At 38.1% G+C, this 25,741-nt stretch overlaps 1 protein-coding gene across 23 annotated transcripts in view; it reads right to left on the bottom strand.

The window, feature by feature from the left end:
* Window positions 1-247: 247 nt before the first annotated feature.
* Window positions 248-25,741, bottom strand: part of LOC127854237 (eukaryotic translation initiation factor 4E transporter-like) — a 78,723-nt gene continuing 53,229 nt past the window's right edge. For 6 of the 23 annotated variants that reach the window (XM_052389258.1, XM_052389355.1, XM_052389366.1 and 3 more), the window contains exons 24-28: window positions 20,303-20,426; window positions 14,198-14,389; window positions 13,035-13,142; window positions 9,658-9,810; window positions 248-8,095 (exon numbers count right to left, since the gene is read on the bottom strand). In XM_052389258.1, the coding sequence (XP_052245218.1) occupies window positions 7,914-8,095; window positions 9,658-9,810; window positions 13,035-13,142; window positions 14,198-14,389; window positions 20,303-20,426 (759 nt within the window). In that variant the 3' untranslated portion in view covers window positions 248-7,913. The remainder of the gene's footprint in view (window positions 8,096-9,657; window positions 9,811-13,034; window positions 13,143-14,197; window positions 14,390-20,302; window positions 20,427-25,741) is intronic. The other 17 variants (XR_008036998.1, XR_008037002.1, XR_008036994.1 and 14 more) reach the window with 17 other exon arrangements.

The raw sequence follows: 25,741 nt of genomic DNA, 5'->3' as shown, positions 1-25,741 counted from the left end.
AAAAGTTCCCACAATATGAAGATTTGTCAATAAATGTGGTCTCTAATGTCAGCATTGCAAATGTCGATGGACGATGCATGGTGCCTAAAAGGAGCTCTAGAAAACCTACCATGCTAAACACGCTGAATCACGCTATTATCGAGATGTATTATGAAGGATTTGTTTCTAACGCCCGAGGGCGATCGAACCAGGGCTCTAAAATATGCCGCGTAGGTCCAACCGTTATATAATTACGACAAACACAAGCTGAACTGCACATTTTAATCAAGTTCAAATTTACTGTGAAATAATAATTGTTCGGCATGTTTAAACACAAAATTGTTACAAGATATCGATACTTAAATAAAGAAACAATGCTTGTATTCTAACATTCCACCTCTGTAGGAACATCCTGCAACACTTACGTGACATTCAACGTTTGTAAATAATCAACAAGAAAGAAACAAGAAAAACAACTTCCTATGTACGATATTACACCACCATGTTGGGACAATATTCAACACTTTGATATATAGCATACCTCCATATCAATCAAGTACAAGATGATAAATACTTACATGAACAATATAAATCAATGACAAAAATGTATCACTCTTTATGATTTCCCCATATGCTGCCGGTAGGTGCCAGAGACGCACCCAATACACGTGTTGTAGTGGAATTAACAGTGCGTTTTTCTACTAAGCTTTGCAAATCATTACTACAAAATAGGGCAGGTTAAGATATTTTCTATAATTTAAACACAAACCACACTGATCAGATTCGTGTATTGAATAGTTGAAAAGTAAAGCACGATGGCGTTGAAAAGCTATCATTCAATGCACCTTTTTTAGCTCATGGATAAAACTGGTCTCTTACACTAACCGAAGTCCAATAAACAACTTATGGGTAAATCACGGGAAGATACCAGCACAGCAAATAAACATGAAATAGTACACAGAAATAGGCTACAATAGCTGCAGCAACAAAGCTCAAACAACTACCAATAAATAAGTAAACAAAGAAATTCTGAAACCCATTCGGATAGTATTACCAATGCAGTTAAATTTCAATTAATACCCATAGTTTTGTTTAATGTGTCAATTTTTATGCATTCTTTGACAAATGCAGTTTTGTGGAACCAATTATTTATAACATGTTGAACAAGACATGTGTTTGTCAGAAACACAATGCCCCCTAATGCGCCGCTTTGAATGATTTTTTTGACCTTTGACCTTGAAGGATGACCTTGACCTTTCACCACTCAAAATGTGCAGCTCCATGAGATACACAGGCATGCCAAATATCAAGTTGCTACGTTCAATATTGCTAAAGTTAGGAAGAAGGTTAAAGTTTTGGTTAAAGTTTTGGGACACACACACACATACAATGACAGACAGGCCAAAAACAATATACCCCCGATCTTTTGATCCGGGGGCATAAAAATAGTTTGGTTAACCTACATTATTTGAGTCTTGTTCTGAGAAAACTGGGCTTAATGAATGTGCCTAAAGTGTCATCCCAGATTAGCCTGTGCAGTCCGTCTGGGACGACACTTAACGCACATGCATTATGCCCAGTTTTCTCAAAACTGGACTCATTTTGTTTGCAGACAAAAATGTGATAGAATTGATCTAACCTGTGGCATCTGCGTGATGTCAACAACAGAAAATACATATTAATAGGAAAAATGTATGTTTCATTTCAAGATGTCTTGCTAGGACACAACTGTCGGATACAATGTCTGTAGTATTAAGATCAAACTAGAGAAATGATAAAACCATCATCGAGCATCTTTGACAATGTGGATGATCTAGTAAAGAGTACGGATGGAGTTAACCATTGAGGACTCTACATCATGTCAACTGTCAATGCAGAAAGACAGCATCTTAGAAAAGTTAATTGATCAACTAATATCAATTGAAATGGAAGAAATATAAACAGGCTTTATTGAAAAACACACATCAACAATAATAAGTCACAAACACAAAATTGTGCTAGGTCTATGCAATAAGTATAAAGAGATAATACTAAAGTACACCAATGCCAGTCAACATGTAAGGGCTCTATATATAAATGCGATACTAAGTAAAATTGTTCGTTGTTTGCATATTAAATGGTATGCACTGTAATCAGTGAGCGCAAACCGACAAGTTACAAGCGCAGACAATGGCTGTCAGTTCTGATAATTATTGATTGAATAAACAACATCCAGCAGCAATACCAGATTTTGACACTAGTAAGAGATATCCTTATCAGTAGAATGTAATAACGTTCTATCCATCATAGATTTATTTCAAAATCAATGGTGATGCTGGCAATTTTTTTTTCAACATTACCTCGAAAACTGTCCAAATGCCTAAATTGAATTATTTAAATCTTACAACATCTATTTGAAAAAACATATTAACACCATTACATTTACCAACATGATACAGTATAATATTTACAACACTGAATATTCAAAAAGAAAACAAAAGTTAACACATGTCAATATAAGAAACAACTTAGATTTGAAAAGGGGTTGGATAAGGCTTCCAACAATCTCTGTACAAAGCTAAATCTGAAAGTTGACACAATAGATCAACTCATGCCACATCCTGTGAAAAAAGGTCTTATGCTATATGTGTGCAGCATCGCTCCAGACCAGCCTACACATTCACACAGTTTGGTAGGAGCTACCATATCTGCTTATGAGACCACAAACCTTGCGTGATATTAAAGCCAACAGGGTAGCTCCAGACCAGCCTGCACATTCAAACAGTTTGGTAGGAGCTACCATATCTGCTTATGAGACCACAAACCTTGCGTGATATTAAAGCCAACAGGGTAGCTCCAGACCAGCCTACACATTCAAACAGTTTGGTAAGGAGCTACCATATCTGTTTATGAACCACAAACCTTGCGTGATATTAAAGCCAACAGGGTAGCTTCTGACCAGCCTGCACATTCAAACAGTTTGGTAAGGAGCTACCATATCTGCTTATGAGACCACAAACCTTGCGTGATATTAAAGCCAACAGTGTAGCTCCAGACCAGCCTACACATTCAAACAGTTTGGTAAGGAGCTACCATATCTGCTTATGAGACCACAAACCTTGCGTGATATTAAAGCGGACAGGGTAGCTCCAGACCAGCCTACACATTCACACACAGTTTGGTAGGAGCTACCATATCTGCTTATGAGACCACAAACCTTGCATGATATTAAAGCCAACAGGGTAGCTTATTACCAGCCTGCACATTCAAACAGTTTGGTAAGGAGCTCCCATATCTGCGTATGAGACCACAAACCTTGCGAGATATTAAAGCGGACAGGGTAGCTTCTGACCAGCCTGCGGGGCATCAAACCCATTTTGTATAATGCCGCTTAAATTGTATATTCACTTTCCTTCATTCAGGCACACATATATGAACGCATGTGCACACACATATACACATAACAAGAGCTGTCACCAGTAAGGTGACCAATGCCCCCGAAAAACGCTTTTTCAAAACCTAAAACGCAGATTTCCTAAAAACCTAAACTCTGACCCTAAGTTCAAGGTCAAAGGGGTCAAAATGTGTGTACGTATGGAAAGGCCTTGTCCATATACACATGCATACCATATATGAAGGTTACACCTGAAGCGACATAGAAGTTATGAGCATTTTCGAAACCTAAACACCAAGTGTGACAGACAGACAGACGCACGGACAGACCGACGGACGGAAATGCGATCACTATATGCCCACCTTCAGGGGCATAAAAACACAAACACATGTACATTACGGCACTATATGTTAACAAAGAGAAAGCTAATTCAGAATTGATTTCATTGTTACCTGCAATATCTCAACACTGATATGCTTCTTAGTTCTTATATATAAATAAAATTTACTTTCATATCCATTTATTTGTTCTCACTTTCGTCAAAATAATGATTTTTAACACTATTTCTGGCAAGTATTCTGTGTCTCAGGAGGAAAAGGGATGTACTTGAAATTTGTAAAACTGATAAAAATTACTTGAACATAAGAAATTTTATTCGTTGGTCAACAGAAATCCTTTGACTCATGAATATGTAGGACTTAAGCTAACACTTGCCGTAATACCATTGTTAAAACACACACACACAAAATACCTCAAGCATACAAAAACGGTACCCAGCAATAGCAATTGTATGTACAAAAGTAACATAAAAGTGTTTAACACCATTTAAACAAATATACTAAGTTATTTACAACACATATATGATTAAATACTAATGAATCAAATAATTAAATAACATAGCACTGCAGAGTTGTTATCATCAATAATCAGAAAATGTACAACAGTGTTACATATCAATATAGTAAAAACAATGTCAATACAATGGAAACATTTGGGAGAAACCTAGACCAGAACAACAAGTTCCACTAATGATCTGCTCCTTTTTGCAGCTCCTATCCCCCCCCCCTCGTGGCAGGTCAACACACAAATGTTGATGATATTTAACATCTTTGAAAACATTTTTAGTCTTTAGTGTTAAATTTGTTTTTATTTTAATCTTGTCGCAGGATTTTTAATAAAGAAAAGACCTTGTATTAATACCCCCACGCACAAAACAACATCATAAGTGGCAGTTTACACAGCATTATTTGTAACATTATAATGAAGACAACATCTTTGTACAGATAATCACAACAGAAAACTTCGATATAAACTGAGCAATGGGACAACTGGGCTTTATGCATATGCTTCAGAGTCTTCCCAGATCAGCCTGTGCTGACTGCACAGACAACACTGTCTGCTTTAAGTGCTAACTGCACAGACAACACTGTCTGCTTTAAGAGACATTCAAGATTTCTCTTTTTAAGACATCCAGTCTACCGGCAAGTGTATTCCATAGTTAGCCATTGCAGACTGCACTTAAGACATCCAGTCTACCGGCAAGTGTATTCCATAGTTAGCCATTGCAGACTGCACTTAAGACATCCAGTCTACCGGCAAGTGTATTCCATAGTTAGCCATTGCAGACTGCACTTAAGACATCCAGTCTACCGGCAAGTGTATTACATAGTTAGCCATTGCAGACTGCACTTAAGACATCCAGACTACCGGCAAGTGTGTTCCATAGTTAGCCATTGCAGACTGCACTTAAGACATCCAGTCTACCGGCAAGTGTATTCCATAGTTAGCCAGTGCAGACTGCACAGGCTTATCTAAGACATCCAGTCTACGGGCAAGTGTATTCCATAGATAGCCATTGCAGACTGCACAGGTTAATCTTTGATATTTTTACCACATGCATTTAGCCTAGTGTTTCCAGAACATGGCTCATAATAATAATCATTCACCCTCATATTTACATATTTGCCCAACATTCACCCTCATATTTACATATTTGCCCAACATGTCTTGTTGAAATTAATTTACAGAAGAATATATACAGCACGGCTATATACACAATATTGGACAGCTAGTCTGTGGTTTAGAAAACAAATCAATTTACTCAGGACAATACTTAAACACTGCCAAAATTGAGATGACACTGAAGAAAACAATTAAAACACATTCAAATGTGATTTCGGTAAACAAATTCATGTTTTCATCTAGTGACTTCTTAAAATTAAAATAAATGTTTTGTGAATTCCAGTGACAATGAGTCTAACTGAAAATAAATATGTAAACAACAAACTTTTAAAGGACGAAATTCTTATAAGTAACAGAAAGCATGTATTAATCAGCGCTATATACAATTATTAGCATCATTTGCAGTTAGAGAAAGGATACATTTAACAAGATGTGTTTGTGAAACACAATGTCCCCCTATATGATGTTTGACATTGTAGGATGACCTTGACCTTGTGAAGGATGACCTTGACCTTTCACCACTCAAAATGTGAAGCTCCATGAGATACACATGCATGCCAAATATCAAGTTGCTATCTTCAATATTGCAAAAGTATTCATAAAATAAGCGATTTGGGCCACATATATTTGACCTCTCACCTTGAAGGATGACCTTGACCTTTCACCACTCAAAATGAGCAGCTCCATGAGATGCACATGCATGCCAAATATCAAGTTGCTATCTTCAATATTGCAAAAGTATTCATAAAATGAGCGATTTTGGCCACATATAATTGACCCCTGACCTTGAAGGATGACCTTGACCTTGACCTTTCACCACTCAAAATGTGCAGCTCCATGAGATACACATGCATGCCAAATATCAAGTTGCTATCTTCAATATTGCAAAAGTATTCATAAAATGAGCGATTTTGGCCACATATATTTGACCTCTGACCTTGAAGGATGACCTTGACCTTTCACCACTCAAAATGTGCAGCTTCATGAGATACACATGAATGCCAAATATGAAGTTGCTATCTTCAATATAGCAAAAGTTATTGCAAAATGTTAAAGTTGGCGCAAACAGACAGACAGACCAACAGACCAACAGACAGACAGGGCAAAAACAATATGTCCCCCACTACTATAGTGGGGGACATAAATAGATATTATAAACGTTGAAGTTTGTCAAGTAGAATGTATAGAATGGTGTCTTGAAATAAAACAACAAAATACTCTCCAAATACAGTTTTATATCATGCAATTGAAACAGAAATAATACATCCTTATTTTGAGCATCATTAAGTTCCAGTAGAAGTATACACACTCCAGTAACTGAAACTATATTTATCTGAAATATTGTACAAGTTTTGAAAATATGTGCACACAGTGTCATGTAAAACAATATGGTAATGGGAAACACATGGACCTAAACTAATTCAGTAAGAACAAAAAACAACTTCAAGCATTTTTATCATTATGGTAAAAAACTCAACATCAGCGTTAAACAAAGATTTTATTAGAAAAACATAGCATTTATGTGATCAAATAATTGTCATTTAAAATTTACAGAGTGCACAACTTGTGATGCTATTTTCAAAGCAATACAAACAAAATATTACAGGTGTAATGAGTATAATATATTTTCTATATGAATGTATCCAAGAACTGGGAAATGAAGTTATGAATGTGCTATGTTTTTATTTGAAATGAAACAAGTCATGAAAAATAATGGACTAGAACAACAACTAAATGTCTTTATGACTGATGACATCCATATGACAAAAAGCTGTACATGTGGTTAACTCAACCAAATGCTTGATTTAACTTGAAAAATGATTCACACTCCAGAGCTTTGAAAAGTCTTTGTTCAGATGTAATCCACAACAAAAATGGTTATGGTTCAACTTTTTCTATTCTGCATAAAATGATATTAAATATCTGCGATTATACAACTAGCTTTAAATGATGAAACAACGGTGCTTGTTTTTAAAAATATAGTTGAATATTTACTCAAAACCTACATAGAAAGCTGTCGTTTGAATTTAATTTTGTCTTCTTAATTTAATTTGATGGTTAGTAAAGGAATACACAATTTACAACAAAGAAAATGACATTAAAATCAAATATACAGTGAAAAGACAAAAAGAGAAACAAACAAAAAACTACAACATAGTAACTCTGTACAACAATACTATACACATGCACATTTCAAATTCAGCTTAAGCACTAAACACTGCAGACTGCATGTCAGTTACTTGATGGTCACATTGTTCACACACTACAGGCCACAGTTATGTTAATTGTCATGATCAGACATGAATGATTTCATAAGAAAACATGTTTCGACATTTAGTTATACTTAAGAAAATACATATTGCACATGAGAAAGTAAGCTGGTCTCAATTATTTACTCACTAACTTTGAACTATCTAAAATCTAAAGGAGAAAAGGAAAAATCAGAAATCAAATGCCCATTAACTTAAATAGCATACATTTATTTCAATAGTGAATTAGACAAAATTATCATGGAATAAGATGCTATTATCTTAAATAAGGACCTCCCACCACAAAGTTCAAAATCTCTCTACTATATCTGCTGACAACCAATTATTGTTTAAGACCTCTCAATTTCATCCAAGGTGAGAACACGCTGCCCCTGGACAGGCAGTGGTGGCATGGTTGACAGGGACGTCTTGAGAACATCAGAGCCAAACCACTTCATGAGGTTAGCGCTCTCTGGCTTGCTGGCCGGTGTAGCCATGGAGCTTACCAGCTGACCGGGGGACACTGGACCATCTATAACACAAAAATTGATACAAGACTTGCTCTGGGGAAAAGGGTCTTAATTCATGTGCATAAAGTGTCATGCCTGATTAGCCTGGGCATGACACAACCACTAATCAGGGATGGTACTTTCTGCTTTCTACAGTATTTTTGGTTTAAAGAAATGTCTTAGTAGCAACAATCCAGTTGACGCTGACACTGTCGTCCCTAATTTGTCCGTGCAGACTGCACAGGCTAATCTGGGACAACACTTTATGCACATGCATTAAGCCCTCTTATCACAGTGCAAGGGCCATTTCAAATAAAATCTCCCTGACAAAGACTTGTGCCTTGGTAGTGGTATACCATTGGAGCAGTGGTTAGTGACTGTATAATTAATTAGCTAATTATTATTATTATGCTGCATTGATTTGTTTTTAATTGATTTGTTTAAATGATTTGTTTTTAATTGATTGCTTTAGTTTCTAGATAAGTTTGTATAGTTTTTGATAATTGTGCAAATTGAATTATTCTTGCATAAGTAAGAAGAAGCAACAATAAACAAATTTATGGTAATTGAACATGTTAAATATTCTTATAAATGTCCACTTCCTTTAATTCAAAATACTGATGAAATACATGACAGGCTGTCTACACTGATATATTGAGCCTTTGATTTTCAGTATTAAAATATCCCCAGGCCTTTCCAATACATGTGATCAATATGTGTACATGTCAACCAAAGGCAAATTAATATTGATAAGTGAACACTGATAGGGATCTTCTAGCCAACCATTGTATGTTCAATAAAACACTAATTGAAGGAAGTGTTCATAACAATTAATCACTACAAACTTAGAAGAATAATTCATGGTATCAGAAACATTGTGTATTTACAGAAATAAGTATTAGGTAATTATTTTGAACTCAGGGCTAAACAAACAACAAATGTACAAATAAAAAAAATCAATTTGCAAACGTAACAGTTAGCTGATACAAATATGTACAAGAAAAGAAGCTATTCCACGTATTGACAACAATACTTGTATATAAAATATCAAAATAGTTACATACTTGTCAATGCTCACATGTACCCATGTGATTGACATACCCAAATAAATAATTGAGCCTCACTTTGGAAAAACGGGGCTAAATGCATGTGCATAGTGTTGATCCAGATTGAACTGTGAAAGCTTACACTGCCACTCCCCAAATAAGCAAATATGATTCCCCCTCCCATAGTTCTGATATATGATATGGAAAAAAAGTATATGACCAACAGAAGTTATGAAGAAGATTTATCATGGATCAACTACTAGAAAACACAATTGCAGCATATTAAGAATTTGGATGGACAATATATGACTATAAATTATGATCCTCACTTTCAGGGAGCACAAAAATTCACAGAAACACTTAAATTAAAATGTATTATTTTAGATACTCATTTGGAGTTTAATGCGCTTTTAATGACAAAATTGATTTCATTAAAGTATAATAACAACATTCCAAAGTATTAAATTTAGAATTAAGTACTTGTAATAAAATATTTCATCAAAATCAACCAATATTTAACACAATCTTAAGTGCCTCACTTTTCTGCTGGTGGTGCTGCTGTGGTGTAAGTGGCCGTGGGGTGAAGTGGTGGTTGCCAAGGGAGACCGGCACCAGACCTTGGGGTAACTGGCCCCTCAATGCCCGCGGGTCCACCATTCGAGTCCCCTGCAGACCTGCAAACTGGTTCATACCTGAAGGGGACAGAATGTGTAGGTAACATGAACAAACTAGTAGTGTGGTGTATAATCAAGTGCGACATATGCATTATATTTATTGATATGTCATTGCTTATACTGCAGTCTAAATAGTTTGCCGTTCAAAAGAATCATAGAACATCTATTTCATGAAAATATTTTGAAACATATTAAATGGCATTCTAAGAATACAGACTACAAAATTTTAATACTATTTCTAAATGGTCAATAAATCTATAAATTTACAATTCATAATAAAACCAAGGACTTTTTTTAGCCGCCGAACCTGTCGGAAAGGCGTGGTTATTGAGATTGGTAGCCTGCCCTCCACCCCCCCTCAAATTGAATTGTTTGCACTGTACATTCCTGTACATTATCTAATGCATTTGGGCCTTTAAAATAAACATGCATTGCAAATTCTTTTATATAAAAGGGTCAACATTAACTCACTTTACACATTTATTCTAATATAAACTTAAGTATTTAATAAAATCAGTTTCATTCCAAGATACTTAATGTATCAAGTTTGCATGGCTATATGTAGTTTCTGCACATGGTCTGTTGCTTTCTGTGAGTGGAAGATGACATGACCAACTACATACAAATTTCACGCTCACTTTTACATGGCACATTTTAAAAATGAAATAAAGATCAAACAATTATCACGTAGCTTTTACTATAAATGCACATCATAACACATATACATGTGCTGGTCTAGTAGTCTTGTCAGGAGCTACCTGTTCCGCTATAAAGTCATGCAAGGTTGTATTGTCTCATCAGCCGACAGGGTAGCTAATTACCAGACTGCTGAATGAGCAGGCTGGTCTGCAGTACGTTAGTACCATATGGCATAATACCAATTCTCATATGAATCAGCTTGTCTGCTGAACAATAACTACGCACCCCAATGTCCCCTCAACTGGTTATGTGTGAACCTCCCCCCACTGGATATGTGTGTACCTCCCCCCACTGGCTATGTGTGTACCTACCCAGACTGGCTATGTGTGTACCTCCCCCCACTGGCTATGTGTGTACCTCCCCCCACTGGCAATGTGTGCACCTCCCCTCACTGGCTATGTGTGTACCTCGTGGTGTGACCCCCCCCCCACTGGCTATGTGTGTACTTCGTGGTGTGACCCCCAGCTGGCTATGTGTCATCTCGTGGTGTGACTCTCCCCCACTGGCTATGTGTGTACCTCGTGGTGTGACTCCCCCCCCACTGGCTATGTGTGTACCTCGTGATGTGACTCCCCCCCACTGGCTATGTGTGTACCTTATGGTGTGACTCCCCTCACTGGCTATGTGTGTACCTCCTGGTGTGACCCCCCCCCCCCCCCACGTATGTACCTCGTGGTGTGACTCGCCCCCCCCCCCCCCCCCCCCCACCACACTGGCTATGTGTGTATCTCGTTGTGTGACCCCCCACTGGCTATGTGGTAAAGGTAAAAAGGTAAAGGTCTTTTTTATTATAGTGTCACCCCTATTGAAAGGGCCAGCCAATTTGGCTTATGAGACACCTTTGCGTGTATACCATGTACCTCCCAACTCCTTTCACTATGCCAGGCGCCAGGCGGATAGAAGTCGGTAACCATTCATGTTTAACACTCGCAGCTCACGAGCCGGCCATATCGGAACAAGTCCCATGACAAACATCCATCCTTCGACAAACGATCCCCATGGGGCTCGAACCTTCGACCTCCGGATCCTGAGGCGGACGCCTTATCCACTAGGCCACGGTGATCGGTGTGTACCTCGTGGTGTGACCCCCCCACTGGCTATGTGTGTATCTCGTGGTGTGACTCCCCCCTACTGGCTATGTGTGTACCTCGTGGTGTGACCCCCGCACTGGCTATGTGTGTACCTCGTGGTGTGACTCCTCTACTGGCTATGTGTGTACCTCGTGGTGTGACTCCCCCACTGGCTGTGTGTACCTCGTGGTGTGACCCCCCCCCCCACAGGCTATGTGTGTACCTTGTGTCCCCCCCCCCCCACTGGCTATGTGTGTACCTCGTGGTGCGACTCCCCTCCCCACTTGCTATGTGTGTACCTTGTGGTGTGACTCCCACACTGACTATGTGTGTACCTCGCGGTGTGACCCCCCACTGGCTTTGTGTGTACCTCGTGGTGTGTCTCCCCCACTGGCTATGTGTGTACCTAGTGGTGTGACCCCCCCCCCCCCCCCCCCACTGACTAAGTATGTACCTTGTGGTGTGACTCCCCCCAATGGCTATGTGTGTACCTGGTGGTGTGACTCCCCCACTGACTATGTGTGTACCTCGTGGAGTGACTCCCCCACTGGCTATTTGTGTACCTTGTGGTGTGACTCCATCCCACTGGCTGTGTGTACCTCGTGGTGTGACCCCCCCCCCAACTGGCTATGCGTGTACCTCATGGTGTGACTCCCCCACTGGCTATGTGTGTACCTTGTGGTGTGACTCCCCCCCACTGGCTATGTGTGTATCTCATGGTGTGACTCCCCTACTGGCTATGTGTGTACCTCATGGTGTGACCCCCCCCCACTGGCTATGTGTGTACGTCGTGGTGTGACCCCCCCACTGGCTATGTGTGTACCTCGTGGTTTGACTCCCCCACTGGCTATGTGTGTACCTCGTGGTGTGACTTCCCCCCACTTGCTAGGTGTGTACCTCGTGGTGTGACTCCCCCACTGGCTATATGTGTACCTCGTGGTGTGACTTCCCCCCACTGGCTATGTGTGTACCTCGTTGTGTGACTCCCCACTGGCTATGTGTGTACCTCATGGTGTGACTCCCCCCACTGGCTATGTGTGTACCTCGTGGTGTGACTCCCCCACTGGCTATGTGTGTACCTCGTGGTGTGACTCCCCCTCACTGGCTATGTGTGTATCTCGTGGTGTCCCCCCCCCCCCCCCACTGGCTATGTGTCTACCTCGTGGTGTGACTCCCCCCCACTGACTATGTGTGTACCTCGTAGTGTGACTCCCCCACTGGCTATGTGTGTACCTCGTGGTGTGACTACCCCCCACTGGCTATGCGTGTACCTCATGGTGTGACTCCCCCCACTGGCTATGTGTGTACCTCGTGGTGTGACCCCCGCCCCTCCCCCCACCACTGGCTATGTGTGTACCTCGTGGTGACCCCCCCCCCCACTGGCTATGTGTGTACCTCGTTGTGTGACCCACCCCACCCCACTGGCTATGTGTGTACCTCGTGGTGTGACCCCCCCACTGGCTATGTGTGTACCTCGGGGTGTGACTCCCTGCATGATCTGCTGCAGCAGTACCGGGCTGGTTCCAGCTCCAGACACCTGGCCAGCACCCAGGATGGGGCCAGAGGGCAGGGTAAGACGACCTGAACACACAGAAACCAGACAGGACTATAGGCCTCACAATAACATTGGATTTACAATGTCTTTTGTTTCTTGTTAACAAAAGAAAGAATTGCAGATATTTTTTTATAAGCACAGATTTGCTGTAAATGAACAAGCGAGGTGTTAGTGAAACACTATGTCCCCATATATTTGATCTTTGACCTTGAAGGATGACCTTGACCTTTCAACACTCAAAATGTGCAGCTCCATGAGATACACATGCATGCCAAATATCAAGTTGATATCTTCAATATTGCAAGTGTACATTAAATGAGCGATTTTGACCCATATATTTCACCTTTGACCTTAAAGGATGACCTTGACCTTTCACCACTCAAAATGTGCAGCTCCTTGAGATACACATGCATGCCAAATATGAAGTATCTTCAATATTGCAAAAGTTATGGCTAATGTTAAAGCTTGCCCAAACCAACCAACCAACCAACAAACCAACAGACAACGCAAAAACAATATGTCCCCCACTATAGTGGTGGGGGACATAAAAAAGTCGAGCCATAATTTTGTTTCTAAGCAATGATGAAAGAAATGTCATGATGTATACAGTTTTATTTACCCGTTGTTCAAAGCTTATTGTGTGAAAGTTGCATACATTACAATTTGCTGCCCCAAAGTGTTTCCTTAAAGGGAATGTTCATCATATTGTCAACTGTTTACAGTACCAAACATAAAAAGTAACATTTTATGATCATGAAGATTGAATGGAGCATGACTATGTTGACAGTCAAGCAAAGAAGTATAAGACATTTTGGTTTCGCTCATCTTCAGTTAAAGACATTGCAATAAAGAGACAAAACATTCAAGAACAAGAGAAACCAAAGACGTCAATACTAAAATCTTCAATAAATGAAATGAAAAGATTAAAAATTCAACTTGTAAATTTGAAAACTTTATCAAAGGGATGCAAATTTGACAATAACAACATACAATATGTTCAAAATGAGTATTAATAACATAGCAAAGTTGAGCATGAAACTTCCGTATCTGATCAAGTATAATACACAGTTTTCATAATCACCTTGTAGAGGGATTCCGTAAGCCCCTGGTGATGGTAAGCCAGGTCTGGGAGGGACAGAATAGGGGCTGGATGAGATCTGCTGTCTCTGAAGAAACTTGGCTATCTCCTCTGGGCTCATTCCCGCCTGGGACAGGGCTCCAGTCAGCTGCATTGAGGGCGTCATGGAAACAGCCTGTGTCAAGGGCGCATTGCCTGCAATAGAGTCAGGGCTCTACAAATGACCCTATTCCTGTGAAAATATGCATTAAGCAGCCAGATTAGCTCAAGACCAGCCTGCCCATAAACTACCCTGCGCATTTTTAAGACCACTTTAATTTGCCTGACTTTATAAGGAATAGCATAGTTCCTGACCAAAGCGCTGGTGGCATATGGAATAAGAACCATTTTCGCAAAACGTGGCTTATATTACTAGAGCTCTGTAACTAAACTGACTAACACCCCTTGCATGACTTTGTCACCCATGTTCAAGTGCAAATAACTCTGTTTGCTGATGTTATATTTCAATTTTAAATACCAATGCTTTGGAATTGTGACAGGAGTCACATCTCTAACAAGAAATGTGTTTGTCAAAAACACAATGCCCTCTATTGCGCCGCTTTGAAGCCATATATTTGACCTTTGACCTTGAAGGATGACCTTGACCTTTCACCACTCAAAATGTGCAACTCCATGAGATACACATGCATGCCAAATATCAAGTTGCTATCTTCAATATTGCAAAAGTTATGACCAAAGTTACAGTTTTTGGACACACAATGCATGACTGACTGACTGACTGATACAGTGACAAACAGGCCAAAAAAATATACCTGCGGTCTTTCGATCCAAGGGCATAAATACTTATAACATGACAATAATGATGACAAGCTGGCTGTGCTTTGATCAATGGCATGTGAAGGGGTAAAAAACAAAGTCGCTCACCTGAGATAACAAGATATTATTGGGACAAATCTTTTGACCAAGTTTCATGAAGATCGGAAAATAAATGTTGCCTCTAGAGTGTTAACAAGGTTTTACTATAGCCATATAAGGAAAAATGCCCCGTCCCCTGGCAACTATGTTTTTCAACCAACCGGCATCATTTTTTATCTCGTCCAAGATATTATAGGGATGAATCTTTTGACCAAGTTTCATGAAGATTGGACAGTAAATGTGGCCTCTAGAGTGTTAACAACAGGGATCATATTTTTTTCGGTTTTGTCGGTCCTAGACCCATTTGGGTCATGAAAGACCGATTAAAAATCCCAAACAGTCGGTCCAATTCTGTTTGCTTAAATTCCCATGTCATGAAATCGATTACACATTGCACATGTTAACACACCCTAATGACATTCTTATCTTGATTAGGTGTGATAAACCATTTGCTGCAGTCTCTTAACCAGTCAGGACCGGTTTATTGCACGTCAGACAAAGAATCAAAAACTTGTGAACAGCGGATTAAAGATGAAATTAATGAGGGTGGCCTGTGATATCGATCGATTATCGGGGTCATTGTGTGTCTATTGATACTTATCATTGTTATAGCGGTTTCTCTGTTTTGTCTGCTAAGGTGACTGCGCGGAATGTTTTAATTATAATCGGTCTTCAATGTTAATTGACGTGATACATAACAATATGTTGCTATTATAATGTATTGTTATCATCTATGGGTCATTCTGCAATAATTACGGGCTGACACTGAAAGCACGCGCTGTAACTAAACAAAACATGCCAATACATTTTCCACCAGCGTAATAATCCGGTAATATAATTATGAATGAAAGTCGCGGATTTGATCGATAGAACAGCCGAAAGTTATTTTTATGGGCGGAACTTCACATAAAATAGTATACAAGAAAAATAATACACATTGTATAAATCTTGTGATTTAATCGCTACGCATCTAAACTATCGGCCCTGGGTTATTTGACAACAAACCATAACGTACACAAATTATTTCTTAATTATTTGGTTATGTTATTGTCAGAAGCCAACATACGCACAGACATTTGTTTGGTTCAGTGCATGTTTGTAAGCTATTATCAAGTCTACAACGATTTAAAACATCGATATAGACTTACACAGATTAATAATATTGACAACGATGAAAAAAAGTCTGATAAAACAGCACACGAAACAACAATGAAATCGCAAATAATAAAACCAGTTGAGAATACTCGTATGTTCCGTTAAAAAAATGCCAAAGGAATTTTACTTGTACATTTATTATACCACCTTCATGAGTGGCAAAATCAATGGTATATATTTTAACATAATTTGTCATGATTTCAGATATAAATTTTCGGATACTTTCCCCCTATTTATACGGACAGATTTATGTTGCGGAAAAATATGATCCCTGGTTAACAAGATTTTACTATAGCCATATAAGGAAAAATGCCCCGCCCCTTGGAAGCCATGTTTTTCAAGCAAACTTAATTATTTTCGAACTCATCCAAGATATCATCGAGACCAATCTTCTGACCAAATTTCATGAAGATTGGACAATAAATGTGGCCTCTAGAGTGTTAACAAGGTTTTACTAAAGCCATATTAAAGCCATAATATAAGGAAACAAGGCTATTGTCAAGCAATAAGGTCCCCTACCGGCTCCACCTATTGTCAGAAATTCCACCATTTTCAGATTATTTTTTTTTGGCTGCCATAGCAACCACAATTTTTGACGTAGGAACAAAATAAAATGACGTGCATAATGTCCATATTGCCATCTATCCATGTTGCAAGTTTCATGAAAAAATATTAAGAACTTTAAAAATTATCGCAGGATCCAGAAAACCGCCATTTTCATCAGTATTTCTAGTCTATTTGTTGCCATAGCAACCAGAATTTTTGATGTAGGAACAAAATGAAATGACGTGCATAATGTCCATATTGCCATCTATTCATGTTTGAAGTTTCATGAAAAAATATGAAGAACTTTTAAAGTTATCGCAGGATCCAGAAAAGTGTGACGGACTGACAGACAGACTTACAGACGGAGTGCAATACATAAGTCCCCTGCGGTGAAACCGGTAGGAGACAAATAGACCCGCCCCTAGTGGCCATTTTTTTTAAGCAACCAAAACCATTTTCGAACTCATCCAAGATATCATTTTGACAAATCTTCTGACCAAGTTTCATTATGATCGGAAAATAAATGTGACCTCTAGAGTGTTAAAAAGGTTTGACTATAGCCATATAAGGAAAAATGGCCTGCCCCTGTGGTGGCCATGTTATTCAACCAACCAGCATCATTTTTGAACTCGTCCAAGATATTATTGGGATGAATCTTCTGACCAAGTTTCATGAAGATCAGACTAATAATGTGGCCTCTAGAGTGTTAACAAGATTTTACTATAGCCATATATAGCCATATAAGAAAAAATGCCCCGCCCCTTGGCAGCCATGTTTTTCAAGCAAAGGTAACAATTTTCAAACTCATCCAAGATTCAATAAGACAAATCTTCTGACCATATTTCATGAAGATTGGACAATATATGTGGCCTCTAGAGTGTACCGGTAAACAAGGTTTTACAAAGCCATATATAGCTGTATAAGAAAAAATGCCCCGCCCCCTTGTGGCCATGTTTTTAAAGAAACCAAAACCATTTTTGAACTCATCCAAGATATCATTGGGACAAATCTTCTGACCGAGGTTCATGAAAATCAGAAAATAAATGTGGCCTCTAGAGTGTTAACAATGTTTTACTATAGCCATATAAGGAAAAATGCGCTGCCCCCTGGCGGCCATGTTTTTTAACCAAGCGGCATAATTTTTAAACTCTTCCAAGATTTTATTGGGATGCATCTTCTGACCAAGTTTCATGAAGATTGGACAATAAATGTGGCCTCTAGAGTGTTAACAAGATTTTACTATAGCCATATATAGCCATATAAGGAAAAATGCCCCGCCCCCTGGCAGCCACGTTTTTCAAGCAAATGTTACCATTTTTGAACTCATCCAAGATATCATTTGGGACAAGTCTTCTGAGCAAGTTTCATGAAGATCGGAAAATAAATGTGGCCTCTAGAGTGTAACAACGTTTTACTATAGCCATATAAGGAAAAATGTCCCGCCGCCTGGCGGCCATGATTTTCAACCAACCGGCATCATTTTTGAACTCGTCCAAGATATTATTGGGATGAATCTTCTAACCAAGTTTCATTAAGATCAGACAATAAATGTGGCCTCTAGAGTGTTAACAAGATTTTACTATAGCCATAGAAGGAAAAATGCCCCGCCCCTTGGCAGCCATGTTTTTCAAGCAAACGTATCCTTTTTCGAACTCATCCAAGATATCATTGAGACCAATCTTCTGACCAAATTTCATGAAGATAGGACAATAAATGTGGCCTCTACAGAGTTAACAAGGCAAATGTTGACGGCGCACGACCGACAACAGACAATGTACGACGCATGACGGACAAAAGGCGATCACAAAAGCTCACCATGAGCATGTTGTGCTCTGGTGAGCTAAAAAAGAGTAGTTTATATCACAGTTAAGTCTTTCTATGACAAACTATAACAGGCAAATCCAGACATTTCAAGGGCCATACGTCAATAATTCATGAGTGGAGTGTTGCGGTATGAAATTGTTGCCAATATTTTATGCCAACAAGCATTTTAATGTACTTTTTGCAGTTTTGTGAAAACATTAGAAAACAAAAGGGGTCTTTAAAGCAAAGACTGACTTACATTAACAAACTAACAAAGGTTATCATCTCAGATGATTGCATATTTATGGGTTAAAGGGATAGGTATCCTGCTGGTATGAATAAACCTGTTGACACAAACCGCACATAGGGTTTTTGTAAAGTTATTTGGTAATAACTGTTTAGCATTTAGGCAATACATCAGTCAAGAACAAAATTGGAAACAGTTGAATAACATAATCAATTATTTACCAACACTTCAATCCAACACAAACAAGACCTATGTTTGTGAAACACATTGACCCGTACTACGATTTGAAGCCGCACAGAGCTATTTTACAGAATATTCCAAGGCCCATAACTTCCTCAACAAGAAACCGTCGGAGACGGGTGATGCTCCCAAAAGTTTTTTTGGTCACAATATTGCACTATATATTCAGATAAAAAGAAACGTCTTGAGGGGCATAACTTTGGACAAAATAATACGATGGATGGTTTAGCAACTTAAAAATTTCAAAGGGCCATAACTCTCTAAATAAATCATCTAACCAGAACCCACAAAGTTTATAGAAAATTTCAAAGGGCCATAACTCTGTGTAAAATCATCTGACCATAACCAGCTGATAATATGCACATCTCCTGTTGGTAGTGAAGTTTTCCATAAAGTTTCATTGAATTCCGGTCATAAGTTGCTGAGAAATAGCCCGGACAAGAATTGCACTATATGTACAGTTAATGGAAAATTTCAAAGGGTCATAACTCTGTGAAAAATCATCTGACTAAAACACGCTTATAATATGCACATGTCCTCTTGGTAGTGAAGCTTCCCATAAAGTTTCATTGAATTCCGGTCATTAGTTGCTGAGAAATAGCCCGGATAAGAATTGCACTATATGTACAGTTAATGGAAATTTTCAAAGGGCCATAACTCTGTGAAAAATCATCCGACCAGAACCGGCTGATAATATGCAAATCTCCTCTTGGTAGTGAAGCTTCCCATAAAGTTTTATTGAATTCCGGTTATTAATTGCAGAGAAATAGCCCGGACAAAAATTGTGCACGGACAGACGGACACACGCACAGACAGACGAAGCGGCGACTCTATGCTCCCCAAAAAATTTTGGGGGAGCATAAAAATCAATGGGCCAGAACCAAACTCACACTTCATCTGCAACCATGTTTGTAGACTCACATACCAACAATCAGCTCAATATCAGAAAGCGTTGCTTAAAAAACCTCCGGAAAACGGAATCATCATGCTAGACTAATGGACAGATAGATAGACAGACTTACGGACAGTTCAACAGCAATATGCCACCCTACCAGGGGAATAAAAGCAATACATACAGCAGTTGAAGAACAATATCATAGCACTAGCTGGACGTGTAACTTGTGATTTCTTGATTTTTCATTGATACAAGATTCCTATGGTTTGTGTTAACACCCATGTTTGAGATCCTAAATGATACTTACCTTTAACAATTGGTCTACCCATGCTTGGAAGCCCTGATGTTACCACGGCAACCCCGACACTCTGCAGATTTGGGCTGTGCTGACCGAGCAGGGCCCGAAGGTGCTGGGACTTGGCAGCATCAATCTGAGAGAAAAATACATGGGTGTATACATTTGTAAGGAAGTTGGAATAGAGAAAGCTAAAAGTAACAAGACTATTGCCAACAATATATTTCCCCTACCGGCTCCGCCATTGATAGAATTTATATATATTTTTTATATTTGTTGCCATAGCAACCAGAATTTTTTTACGTAGAAACAAAATGAAATGACGTGCATAATGTCCATATTGCCATCTATCCATGTTTCAAGTTTCATAAAAAAGTATGAAGAACTTTTAAAGTTATTGCAGGATCCAGAAAAGTGTGACAGACAGACTCACAGACAGACAGAAGACAGACAAACAGACACACAGAGCGCAAACCTTAAGTCCCCTCCGTTGAAACTGGTTGGGGACAATGAATGGAAATCATTTTATACAAGCTAATATGCATAATTTTCAATTCGTGTGTAACTTGTGTAAACTGTCTACACATTATATTAATATAAAAGGCATAAAATATCAAATTTAAAAAAAAAGTAAAAATATCTTTAAAAGATTTAAATACTACAACAGAATTAAGTTAATAAAATGGAAATACTTGTTTAATACTAGTTTTACTCAATTCAGTTGTGCATACACCCCCCTCCAAGATGATGCCTGTCATATTATGTAGCATATAATAATAATCTAGTTTAAGAAATTCCAAGGTAAAAAAAGGTATAAAACATTGATAATTTTAAAACAGGTTAATAAAAATTGCACATGCAAAAGTTCAAGGAATGATGTATGAACGTTGAACATTGTACATTGAAATGTGCATTTGTTCTACTTCTGACAAGTTGGTGTCTACGGACAGACAGATGGCTTATGTGAATCCTGTATACCATCCTCTACTTAATTGCACAGGTTTTAATTAACAAAAATCTGATTAAAAAGAAAAATTATGAGTAAATTGAAATCAGTATTATAAATATAGCGATGGGTTAGTGTCATAAATAAAGATTATTGCTAACTTTAGATGGGTTAGTGTCATAAATAAAGATTATTGCTAACTTTAGATGGGTTAGTGTCATAAATAAAGATTATTGCTAACTTAAGTGAACACAAATTGTCATGCAGATGTGAGATATGATAAAATGTAACAGGTGATCAAATGTAACAGGTGAACTTCAGATGAATACACAAACAGACATTAGGTATGCATACAGTTTGAGGGAATTAATAAACAAAATGCAGAATAAAAATGGGCATCTAGGCCATTTGCCTCTCACCTGAGTTTATGATAAGAATGTTCAAATAATACCGATGTAGTAGTAAACAAGTGACCTTCTTAAAACAAAGACACAATGTTTAATTTGGCTACTATATGATGGAAACAAATGTTCTGACCTTGTTTCAATAATACTGGGCGATAATGTGATTTCTCCAGCAAATTCTTTCTTCAAATGTACATGTTTACCTAGTTTTCACCCCACATGACACAGTAAGAAACTAAAGTTTCATGAGAATCGTGCAATAACAGCGCCTACTAGAATGCTCAATATTTTCTGCAACATGACAATGCCTGCAGGTTTTTTACCCTACAAAACAGTTTTCAACTCAGCCCAGGTATGAATGGGACATATTTTCTGATGGAGAATAATAAATCTGACTTCTAAATTGTTTACAATTGTTTTGATTATTAATTAAGTCTAGTGGCCTTGTTTATGACCCCACAAGACAGTTTCGAACTCTGCCCAGGTATAATTAGGACAAAATTTTATGTCCTAACCAAGTTTAATGATAACTGGGCAATACTGGAGACTTCTGGACTATTCACAATTATTATCCCTCGCCATAGGCGGAGGGATATTGTTTTGGCGTTTTCCGTCCGTTCGTCTTTCCGTCCGTCCGTAGCCATATCTTGGAAGTGCTTTGACGGATTTCATTGAAACTTGGTATGAGTATGTATATGGATAATAGGATGATGCACGCCAAATGACATTGTACACCATCAGATAATAACATAGTTATGGCCCTTTGTATCTTGAAAAAATGCTTTTTTTGTGTGTCCGGAGCCATATCTTGGAAGTGCTTTGGTGGATTTCATTGAAACTTGGTGTGAGTATATATATAGATAAGAGGATGATGCACGCCAAATGGCATTGTACATCATCTGTTAAAAACGGAGTTATGGCCCTTTGTATCTTTAAAAAATGCTTTTTTGAGTGTCAAATATAATACTTTTGTGTCCAGAAGTATATTGGCGGGGGATATCAAATCAACGAATTTGCTTGTTTTCTTAACCTTAACCTTGAGACCTAGTTTTAGACATTAAAAGACTGTAATTCCATCATTCTGGCATACATTTTCTGACCAAGTTTTACGCAGAAAGTGGCTGATAAATGTGTCTATAGAGAGTTCAGTCTCAATGCTGACAATATACAACAGATACAAGGCAATAACAAAAGCTGACAATGAACATGTTGTGTTCAGTTGAGCTTACAACAAAAGCTTACACAAATACCCCCTCACTACCATTGGTCTTCGAATGTTCTGGCCATTAACAACATGTTTCTGGGTATTTGTCTCTTTGGGATTGTCAGCATTTTTAAAGACACGTGTTCAAATGTCATTTATAATGAATATTTGGGTACAAAGAGAGATTTTACTTTAATAAAAAAGTCTTAGATTTCTTATTTGATACTTTTAACATATAAAAGTACAATAGGTCTAGAAACTTAAAATTTTTCACACATAAAATCAGTACCTCAATATATTATACATATTTACATATTATTTGTGTTAAATCAAGGTAAAATACAAATTATAGGACAATTTTATTAGTGATAAATGGTATTTAGAGTACAAACTATATGATTATGTTTTCTTGTGATTAATGCACTGATAAAACCGAAATAAGAAGAGTTGTTTTAAGCGATTAATACACATTATAAGATGATTTTCCTTTATTTCAAACAATTTTAAAAACAAATTAAAGGAGGATTTTCATGTGATAACTGAATACAAATTAAAGGAAGATTTTAATGTGACAACTAAATACAAATTTAAGGAGGATTTTAATGTGATAACTGAATACAAATTAAAGGAGGATTTTAATGTGATGACTGCTAGGAAAAGAACAATAAAATTATACATTTTTGTTTAAAAATGTTATGACAAATACAAAATATATGAAGATGTGACTAATGACATGTAAAATAGGAAGGGAGATTTCAGGTGATAGATGAACTGTAAAATACAAATGAAAGAATTTAAGGGGACCATTGCCACTAGACAGAAAAACCCAATAGTGTATACGATGAATAGAAACAAGAGGCCCATGAGGGCCTGAATCACTCTACTGGTTGGAATCAATAGGGCTCAAGCCCTTGATAGTATGAACAATCTGAGTAAGTTTTAAATAAACAGACCCAAAATGGGAAATTTATCGCATAAACAAGAACAAACATAAAATTCAAATGGCTCCTTTTCAACAATAAGTTGGACAAATTTTCTTCACTCTCAATAGTGTTCTGGCCCTTGATGATATAAAACATCCGTTGAAGTTTCAAAAGGATAGAACTTTATATGTAAACAAACAAGAAATGTGTTTGTCGGAAACACTATGTCCCCTTCTGCGCCGCTTTGAATTTATTTATTTTTGACCTTTGACCTTGAAGGATGACCTTGACCTTTCACCACTCAAAATGTCCAGCTCCATGATATACACATGCATGCCAAATATCAAGTTGCTACGTTCAATATTGCAAAAGTTATGAAGAAGGTTAAAGTTTTGGTTAAAGTTTTAAAGTTGACAGACAGGCCAAAAAAATATACCCCCGATTTTTCGATCCGGGGGCATAAAAAGGTCATAAATCAGGTCAAGAGCATCCAGTACCATGTGCCTTGGTCAGTGACCACACACAATGACCTCTATGATGTGCATTCAGTTTGAAATTATATACCTAAAATAACGGACCTTAAGCTACGAGTTCTAAGTACCAAAAGGGGTATAAATCTGCTTAATAACAGGTCTTAGTTATAGATGTTGGGTCAGTGACCCTGAACCCTTAGTTTTCTTTAGTGGAAATGGACATACTGAAAGTGTTGCATGCCAACCAAAGAAAGTATAGAAATGGATCGAATTATTCTTAAGATTTTACACCTGCCTTGCGGGTGCAGACCGCTCATCTATTTTCTTTTTAAAGGTGAAGGGACTCTCATTTTCAATCACAAAGGAGGGAGGGGTGGAGTGAAGAGGGGTGTATAGTGTGGGGTTGTGGACATTTATTACATTATCTTCAAAAAAAGCGGAAAAAAAAAAAAAAAAAAAAAAAATCGGGTGCGATGGTTGGACGGTTTTTCAAACATTACCGTTTAAAAAAAAAAAAAAATTGGGGGTGGGGGGTGGGGTATAGTGTGAGGGTGTGGTGGTAATTTGTGAGATGATCTTAAAAAAAAAAAAAAAAAAAAAAAAAAAAAAATTAAAAAAAAAAAAATGGGGGGTGGGGGGGTGGGGTGGGGTGGGGGTATAGTGTGAGGGTGTGGTGGTCATTTGTGAGATGATCTTAAAAAAAAAAAAAATAGGGGGGGGGGGGGAGGTGGGGGGGAGGTGGGGGGAGGTGGGGGGAGGGGGGGGAGGGCACGGGGGACGGTTTGGGTGGAGTCTATTGTGGTATGTCAGGTAAGAGTAGTTTCGTCAAAGTATCAATCAAATCTAATCATAAATAAAGAAGTTATGGCAATTTTAGCAAAATTTAATAATTTGACCTTGAGAGTCAAGGTCATTCAAAGGTCAAGGTAAAATTCAACTTGCCAGGTACAGTAACCTCATGATAGCATGAAAGTATTTGAAGTTTGAAAGCAATAGCCCTGATACTTAAGAAGTAAAGTGGATCGAAACACAAAATTTAACCATATATTAAAAGTTACTAAGTCAAAAAAGGGCCATAATTCCGTAACAATGACAACCAGAGTTATGCAACTTGTCCTTTTACTGTACCCTTATGATAGTTTTTGAGTGTTCCAAGTATGAAAGCAATATCTATGATACTTTAGGGGTAAAGTGGACCAAAACATAAATCTTAACCAAATTTTCAATTTTCTAAGTATAAAGGGCCCATAATTCCGTCCAAATGCCAGTCAGAGCTACATAACTTTGCCTGCACGGTCCCCTTATGATAGTTAATAAGTGTTGCAAGTATGAAAGCAATAGCTTTGATACTGTAGGAATAAAGTGGACCTAAACACAAAACTTAATCAAATTTTCAATTTTCTAAGTATAAAAAGGGCACATAATTCTGTCAAAATGCCAGTCAGAGTTACATTACTTTGCCTGCACAGTCCCCTTATGAAAGTTAGTAAGTGTTGCAAGT

Source organism: Dreissena polymorpha, chromosome 1, assembly GCF_020536995.1.
Source record: "Dreissena polymorpha isolate Duluth1 chromosome 1, UMN_Dpol_1.0, whole genome shotgun sequence".
Lineage (NCBI taxonomy): Eukaryota > Metazoa > Mollusca > Bivalvia > Myida > Dreissenidae > Dreissena > Dreissena polymorpha.
Note: the sequence above shows the minus strand (reverse complement) of the source record. Positions and strands in the feature narration are given on the sequence as shown.